The sequence below is a fragment of the Streptopelia decaocto genome (genome assembly GCF_964273445.1).
Source record: "Streptopelia decaocto genome assembly, chromosome: 13".
Classification (NCBI taxonomy): domain Eukaryota; kingdom Metazoa; phylum Chordata; class Aves; order Columbiformes; family Columbidae; genus Streptopelia; species Streptopelia decaocto.
This window is the reverse complement of record NC_138668.1, coordinates 2,169,021-2,178,012: the sequence shown is the minus strand read 5'-3', so window position 1 is coordinate 2,178,012 and position 8,992 is coordinate 2,169,021. Positions and strand designations below refer to the sequence as shown.

Genomic DNA, 8,992 nt, shown 5'->3' with positions numbered 1-8,992 from the left:
CCTGTTCTTGGTGGTGATGGGCTCCCACCTGGAACAAGGTGAGGGATTCTGCTTTTCTGGGTATGTGCCTTTTTTTTCTCCATGAACACGGAAGCCATGAGAACTTAGACACAGACAATTGTTGGGAGAAATCAAAACCAAACACTTAAAAACCCAAACACACCCCCTCCTCCAAAAAATATTGTGTCAACCAACCACCCACCAACCAACCAACAAAACAGTCCTTCAAACCAAGCTCCATCTCTTTCTCTAAAATCCATGATTAAAACCTGGTACAAACAGGTGAATATAGATATATATATATTTTTTTAGTAGATGTAGTATAGCTTTTTTTTTCTCCTCTCTCTTTCTCATTATACAGCAAACATTGCAAATATAGAAATTTTCTCTGTACAATTAATGACTTCGGTTTACAATGCAATGTGTGGTAAAACCTCTCAGTGAGTGAAAATGTGAACGGGCCTTCAACCGGGTAAAAGTCTAAACTGGAAGACTCCGTTTGCAAAAACAGCCCACAGGATAGATCTCTTTCTGGTCTCTTTTTGGTTGTTGTTGCTGTTTTTGTTGCTGTTGATTTTGGAACGGAAGGAAGAAAGAACACAAACTGTTCACAAAGAATCCACAAAATCACGGAATAGGGACTCATGCAATGCAATACTGGGAACGCTAGACCTCAGCTCTCTGCCCGCTCTTTCACTTGCTTTTTATATTCCATTTTTTCTTTTTTTTTTCTTTTTTTTTTTAAAAAATCAAAATGAAAGAGTTTGTTTTGTAAAGTTTGTGTTCAAACTTGGTGCACGTCTCACCAACGTGAGGACATTTCAATATCTCACTTTATATATTATATAGAATATTTATAGATTTCCATAATTTGTTCTCTCTTTTATTTTTTATATATTTTTTTTAATTTTATTTTGTTTCAAAGACAGTCTGAATAAAAATAGCTGCTGCGGATTTCTTTTGGTCCAGTTAGTGTGTTAAGTCACGGGTTGTGTGAGGACTCAGGACTTTTGCTGGGCAGAGACGCCCTTCCAGTAGTCTAAGATGTCGTGAAGATCCTCGTCTTTGGCAAACTGGACCTTTTTGCGTAGGGCATGGCCGGCTGCCATATACTCCTCTTCGTCTTTGTGCCGCTTGCGGTTGAGTTTGAAGCGCTCCCAGATGCTGTGCGATGGTTTGCAGGTGTACTCTGGGCTGGAGGTGTAGCTCAGGTTGTGGTACTGAGGCGAGAGCTGGGAATAGGCCAGGTCTCTGGGGCGAGGACGGGTCAGAGGCTCCAGGATGGAAGGCTTTCGCCCCGCCATGCTGTCGTGCTGCTCCCCTTGGTGCGAGCCGGGGTACGAGTGCCGGTGTTCGCTGTACTGACGGATCTTCTCCGCCTCTGCCCGCAGGATGGCCGCAGCTGGTGTCACAGTGAGGATGGTGTCGGTGGTGGGGGACGTCTTCTCGATGTATTTGGCTTCTGATTTGTGGCCCGATCCCTCCGAGCGGTAGGACCTGGGGCTCCGTATGGAGCCACTGGAAGAGGTGCTGGAGCGTTTGGGGGCCGCCTCCATGCTGTGGTGCCGCTGGAGAGGGTGGTTGTAGCTTTCCTTGTAGACAGGGGAGAGGAATCCATGCTTGCTGGGGATCTGCTCTGATAAGAGCACCAGCTGAGGCTCCACTGTGGAGACTGCCCCCGATTTCACCCCTTGGAAGGAGGTGGACTCAGATTTCAAGGCATCGATGCAGTTGTTGATGATCTGGTTCACCTTGTCCACCTCCTTGGCAATGGTGGAGATCTCGGCCACAGAGCTCTGGGTGTCCGGTGGCAGGGACAGCTCACAGTCTCGCCTCTCTGGCTGCTCGCCTGTCCTCACCTCCATGTAGTTGCCCTTGGTGGCCTTAGGGGTCTCGCTGCTGTCAATCAGCTTGTACTGCTCGATCTCGCCAGCAGAAGGCAGGTAGGGGATGCGGGTCACCGTCTCCCCGCCCAGCATCTGTCCCTGGGACAGCTGGGTGATGCTGGTGGTCTCCATTTCTGGCCCATATTTCAGCTCAATGATGGTCTTCTTCATGCTGCCGGCAGCCTTTTTGTGCTTCTCCTCCTGCTGGCGCCTCTTCCGGAGACAGTAATACACAACGCCCAGGACAATCACCATGCCAAAGAGACAGCCCAGGATTGTCATGATATAATGAGTGGCAGTGGAAGGGGTGGGCACCGGCTCCTTGCGGCTGGGTCTGGTGGGTGTGATGGTGACACAGGTGTGGTTGTACTTGGAGTATTGGTGGACGGAGACTACACAGTAGGTGTAATCTCTTTGTGCTACTAGGTTGCTCACGGTGATGTTCTCCTCCTTCTTCCTGAGCTTGGTGATCATGGAGGAGAAGCCGTTTTCGAACTGGGAGAGGATGTACATCTTGCTGAAGGGGTAGGGGATCTGCACGGTGAGGACGGCCGAGTTGTGGTTGAGGTGCTTCACCTGGATGTTGGGGCGCACCTCCGTCTCACCGATGGGCGTGAAGAGGGAAAACTGTGGGGTCGTGCCGTCACCAGAGGAGCAGTCCTCCTCAGAGCAGGGGCTTTCGGAGGGCGCCGTGGTCACCTGGTACCTGGGAGGGATAAAACGAGGGATCACAGTGTAGGAGCCACCGGTGCAAAGGGAAGAGAGCATGCTCAGAGCATTGCGGTAGCCAGTCCGGCCTTGGCCTAACAAGTAGTAGCCCGTGTAGTCGGGTGGGGAGTCGCACTGCATCCGGTCATACGTGCGCGTCATGTTGGTGAAGGCCTCCAGCCATTGCAGGAAGCCAAGGAGCTCGCAGGAGCAGTAGAAGGGGTTACTGTAGAGTTCACAGACAGAGAGCTTGTTTAGGCCCCTAAAAGTGTTGCTGTCGAGTCTTTGGATCCTGTTCATGGACAGGTCAATGTTCACTATGTTGGGGCACTCCCAGAAGGCATTGGGGGTGACGGACTCAATGAGGTTGGCCTGGAGATAGAGGTACTCCAGCTTCCCCAGGCCCCGGAGGATGCCCTCGGTGAGGTTCCTCAGGCGGTTGTAACCCAGCTGCAGCACCTGGAGGTTGAACTGTCCTGAAAAGGCACCATCCTCGATGTAGGAGATCTCGTTCTTCGTCAGGTTGAGGTATGTCAGGTTGCCGAAGCGGCTGAGCGAGGCGTACTGCACGCTCTTGATCTTGTTGTCGTTCAGCCGCAAGTCCACGATGGTGCTGTTGATCTGCTGGGGGATGGACTCGTAGGGGGGCTGGTTTTGGCTGCAGATGGCCAACCAGACGAAGCCCTTGTCCCCCTCGATGAGCCAGCAGTCTGCCCGCACCCCACCGCTGTGCAGGAGCGAGACAGCTGCCACGCAGACGCAGAGGGCTGACGTCGCGGCCCACCGGCGACCTGCCATCTGGAAGGGTGGCGAGGAGAAGGGGCTCCTGGTCTGCTGGAAGCGGGGAGCGGGACAGGGACTGGGAAGACGTGGGCTAGTGCTTCTTGGGCAGCTTTGCTCGCCTCTCCCTTCTCCTCATGGCTTGGAGACAGGGGGGAAGCGTCTGTGGAGAAAGCAGACCTCGGTGCCCACAGTACTCGGCAGCCACCGGCCAGGGGCTGCTACCAAGGCCGGGGTGGCTGAGGCTGGTCCCACATCACCAGGTCTCTGGCATCTCGGGGAGGGAGTCATGAAGTTGGGTGCTCGTGCGGAGGAGTCCCTCTGGCTTACAGACGAGCCTTCCTCTCACTTCTTATAGTACCTCTCCTCGTTTTCTTTTTGCTGCCCATCGTGACACTGGTTCCCATCGCCACGTGGCTCCGTGGGTCTGGCTGTCCCCACTTGGTCTCTCAGCTCACCTGCACAAAACAAAACACAAGCACAAACTAAACTGAAAGGAATGACAGCGTTTAGAGGTGTTGGAGATGCATCCAACAACCCTTTTCGCGTCAGGCACTTGCCTTCTAACTGGCTACCGCCTTTTAAGGAGCCTTTGGTCTATTTGGGTACTGATGCCAACGGTGTTTGGCAGCATGAGGGAAGGTGGTCACTGACCATGCAGGTCATCATCCTGTGAGCACGTTGTCCAGCGTCACATTATAGGCAGAGGAGAGACCAAAGTACATCCAGGGCACCGTTCGTCTGACCTATTTAGGTGTCTACCTTATGAGGAGAGGAGTGATGCCCCAGAAGTGTCTGTTCCTCTCCGCTGAGAGCAGGTGAAGTCTAGACAACTCGCTCTGATGTAGATTTGATGCTGCAGCGTTTTGCTGAGGGGAATCCTGACTGTCTCGTGTGCTGGTGTGCGCAGTGGCGGTGCCCACGGAGGGGGACGCGGACTGAGGATGCCGTGTCTCTCTGACTGCATTGCTGCATGGCGCCTAGGATAAAGCTCAGCATCAAGTGCCTGTCCTGTCTCTGGGAACCTGAGTAGTAGTTTCAGGGCACTGTTTGACCACAAAACACACTAGTGTGATCATCCACCATCCGATGATCTTGTCTGCCGTTGAGGCTTGCTGCCTATCTCCAAGACCTCTCTCTCCCTCATGGGTGAAATGATGGAGAGGTGGGGAGATTTCCCCTCTAGTAAGAAACAACGGTTTGAAGACCAGGAAGAGTCTTCACTAGACACAAACCTACGTGGCTTCTACTTCCTTTTGTAATTTCTTAGGAAAACAGGAAGGCAAAAGTGGAGAGGAGGGAACTGCATGCGCATCAGCATCTCCTGGGTCATGCTTCTCCACAAGAGGATGAAAATATCATCCGCGGACATCTCTGCTGCCAAACAGCTCTCTAGCCTGGTAGGACAAGATGCAGTGAGGTGGTGTGGCAGAGATGGAGTTGCCCACAAATGGAGAGAAAACATCATGGCCTATCTAGGAAAATCTTTCTTGGGACTTGCATTGGGAACAGGAGCTGTGGTTGTCTTCCTTGTCCCAGGGCAGACTGTAGGACACAAGGAAGACGCCGCCAGTACTCCTTGAAAACACAGCTGGTAGGTTTCTGGACATCTGGTGGTTTCTTTGACATCAATGAAGGAGACAGGGGCACATCTTACATCTGAATTGTCTTTCATTGGATTTGCAAAAGAATATAAACCCAGAAATTGGTTTCCAAACCATTTCTCAGTGCCCAGGCAGTGAAGAGACTGTGCTGGATGCTGCACATCTGAAAATTCCATGAGGCTGATTGTCAAGGGGTGTTTAGGGACAGATGCCATAACCTCACCCTTGTCCTGAAGAAACCAGGTTCTTTTCCACTTGTGATACCAGGCAATGAAGCAGACTGTGTTTCACTGCAGAGCTCCCTGTTAACCATTCAGTTTATACCTTGGTAAACAGGCCAGTCATAATAAGCAGTAAAACAGTTTATTTGTTCTTTCTGGATTGTGAGCAATGAGTCTGTTCCCTAGTGGCACAGTTTGGTTTCCATTACATGAATAACAAGATGTGCTCTCACATCAGCTCTCTGCACACGAGACTCTCCAGCCACCTTGTCCTCCAGCAGCCAGCCCAGCAGCTGCTGGGGAGGTGAGGCTGTAAGGACACCAAACACCAGACACCCGGGGTCCCCGCGGAGGGCAGGGTGTGCGGTACACCCTTCCTGCCGGCTGTACTGTCTGCGGTGGTTGTGCAGTTGTGTGTGGGTGAGATGTACCGGCCCTAACATGATGCTTCTGTGGGGCCCTGCTCCAGCATTGCAGGTCTCTCTCTGCCTCCCCAGTGCCTGGTGCTGTCCTATCCCAGCTATGCTTGGCAGAAGGCTCAACAAAACCAGGCTTTTCAAAAGTGTATTAGAAATGGGGCTTGGTTGGAAGGGATGCAGAGGGCCAGGCAGCTGAATCTCAGGTGTCTCCTTTGTAGGGGTAGAAACCTAGACCTTCACATGCTTTTACGTTGCTGCTCCAGCTGAAGCCCTTATATCACCGCAGTGATACTGATACTGTGGGTAACCCCATTCTGGGGAACAGGACCCGCTGCACTGGCAGGAGCACATTCGCAAGGATGTGCTGTCCCTTCACTCGGATGCTTCGCCAGGACCTGACAGCCCATTTTGATGTAGCCAAGTCCTTGGAGGCAGCAAGGAAGAGAAGAGGCACCGTGGTCCCCAGGGTGCTCCAGGTGAGTGCCCCCACTTACCACCTCCCCAGCCGATGGGGAGCACGGGCTGCAGTGCCAGGCTGAGAGCATCTGCTGCTACATCCCTCAGGGCACCGGGCAGCTCAATTAACCTCTCTGTGCTCCAGTCTCCTCTCTGGTACCGTGAGATAATGATAGCGCTTCACAGGGCTGTGGGAGACGAAAATCCCAGCAGATGTGTTGTGCTGCAGGTGGAGCCTTTCCCTCCAGCTGCAAGCTGCACTCTAGATGTGCCCGCTCTCCTCTGCCACAGGGACCAGCCTGGTCTCTGGCTCCTCAGACTGCCTCCCGTGGGGGTGCACATTGTCCCCAGGGGAGTGGGACAAGGGTGCTCCTGTCCTGCAGAGCCATTAGCAGTGGCTTGCCACAGCTGTCTCTTTAAGATGGCCCAGAGGGTGCTTTCCTTGCCCGCTGCCCTGCAGTGCTTGCCCTCGGTGTGAGCATCTCCCTGTCCTCCTCTGTGGGCTCGTGCATCATGGGGACATCCCGCAGGCAGGGGAATCCCTGCCAAACCGAGACAGCACAGGCAGCAGGGCATGATGCATCCTGGCATATTATTTTTAGCAAGTATTTATTGCCTCCTCTAACTCACATTTTGACCCAACCATCCTCTCTGGGCAACCTTGTGTTTGGGATTGCTTTGCAGAGCCAAACCAGCCTTTTTCTTGCAGAGGAAGTTTTCTTGTCGCTGTAGGCTGCAGCCTGTGTTTGAGGGCATTAGCTAATGGAGCAGGACCATCCTGTGAGCAAAGAGCAGAGACAGACCCTCATGGACCTTGTCAGGCTGATCCCCTGTAGCCTTCTCATCACCCATGTGCCTCCCTCATCTAATTGGAGGTGTCGGGGGTGAAGAAGAGTGATGGTAAATGATTCAAATACGGTCAATAAGGCTCCTGCTGTGTGTCTTCTCTTCTTTCCTGTATGTTGCCTATCAGACAAGTCCTCCCCAAAAACAGAAAGGAGAAAAGGCATTTTATCAGCAGCCTGAGTTTAATTTCAGTTCAGGGCAGGACGGGAGCAGTGGTGCTCAGTGGTTCCTGACTCGCCTCCCTGTACCAGCAGCAAACAGACATCCAGGAGGTTTCTCCTTCTTCCCTTTTCTACCTTTTGCCTGCCCTCTAATCTCCCTTTTCGGTTCTGCTTCTGAAGTCTCAGGTTTGAATCCTGCAGGTTAGAAATAAGGCAGCTGGCCCTGACCTGCTGCAGCTGTGACGTGGCTCTGGAGAACCAAGGAGAGATCCCTCTGCCGCTTCCTCACAGACTGGATAAAAATTCATAAGAAGAACTAGTATTTTAACCCTCCTGCCTGCCTGACTTGTCTTTGCCCAGCTGTCCTGGTTTTATTGTCCTATTAACTCTATTGCACATCACTTTTCCACGTCCTCTGACCCTTCACAGATCTACCTGAGAACAAACCACCTACAACTCCAATGCAAAAAACAACCAGGGAAGTGGAGACCTGGGGTTCTCCTTCATTGACTGATAAAGAAGAAAAAGAGAGGAATGAAGGTAATGAGGAATAGCAATAGCAACAATCTGAAATGACGAATTTAATCTAAACCATACTTTGAACACTGACACCATGCAGATGATGACAACAGTCCACGTCCATGGGGAGGCCACGGTACCTGCTTAGTATCCTGCAGGAAACATCATTCCTGCACAGTTCCCTGTACCCTGCAGACACTGCTCTATTTCCCTTCTGCTTTCAGAAGGTGCCATGGTTTGTCCAGCTGAGAAGATGTCAGGCTTCTGTGTCTTACAGAGGCCAGCAAAGGGGCAACGACAACTCCCGCACTCCTTGCTGCTCCTACGCGTTGCCTCATCTCCAGTATCCTTACTGAAGCCTGGATCTGTCCTTCTCCCTGTTGATCCTCAGCCCTGACCCGCGGTGTCCTCCACTCCTACCTGTCCCTGCTTCCCCAGCCCCGATCCCCATCGCCAACCCAGCGGCCCAGAGGGACCTCTCTGATTTTGGGATGCCCACGGGGCTGCAGCCTGCACTGGGGCAGCAGCAACCTTGTCCTGGCTGCAAACCCACAGCAAGGGAGACGGAAAGGAAAAGGCAAAACTGGGGCTTCAAAAACCGGTGCAAGCTGGCTGCTAAGTTTTTACTTCCATCTCCTGACTAATGGCATCTCAGTAAATTAAACCAGAGCAGCAGCTGCAAGGAAGCAAACAAAGCAGCCATGGGGGCTGGGTAGGTAAAGAGAGAGCGAGCTGGGCAGCACATATAATAATATGCTGTCCTGGCACTCAATTCCTAATTTTGTTATTCTACTGAGTGAGTTATTTCAAACTGTGGATTAGATTTACTGAATGGAGGCAAGGAGCCAGATTAATATGCAGGCGCGTGTGTGCGTGTGTATACACGCATACACCCACCAGTGCTCCCCGCCTTGGCATTTCTGCATCTCCGTAACTTCGTTCTCCCTCAGCTGCTCCACCTCCAGCTGGCCGTGGTTCAGCCTCTCTTAGACCCATTTTCACAGCCACTTGGGCCATTTTATCAATAAATTAAGGAGCCTCACTACAAAGAGAGCCATAGGAAAACGGGAGCAATACATTACAAATGATAAATGTTTTGTCAACCGAAGAGGTGGGGAGGGAAAAGTCAGCTATCAGGCACCAAATTTTAAGATGAACCTTGGCTCTTCATTATGCACAAAATAATCCAAGGAGGCAGCTCCAAGATGGCAGAGAATATATTTATTAGCGATGAAGTCTCCCCTAAATGGCTTGACATCCATCCTGTATATGTCAGGTGGGAAAAGGAAGCTTCCAGGCAGTTTTTTCTGCTCATTCGTATTCCTGGTGTTTGCTACATGCATCCTGCTGAGTGATGTTGGTCAAAATCACAACCATGCTGAATAATAAAGA

General features: G+C 51.8%; 1 protein-coding gene across 1 annotated transcript in view; it reads right to left on the bottom strand.

Moving 5' to 3' along the window:
• Positions 1-309: 309 nt before the first annotated feature.
• The window catches only part of ELFN1 (extracellular leucine rich repeat and fibronectin type III domain containing 1), a 103,871-nt gene continuing 95,188 nt past the window's right edge, over positions 310-8,992 (bottom strand). The window contains exon 4 of the mRNA XM_082064595.1: positions 310-3,832. Coding sequence (XP_081920721.1) covers positions 1,002-3,392 — 2,391 coding nt within the window. The 5' untranslated portion in view covers positions 3,393-3,832 and the 3' untranslated portion in view covers positions 310-1,001. The remainder of the gene's footprint in view (positions 3,833-8,992) is intronic.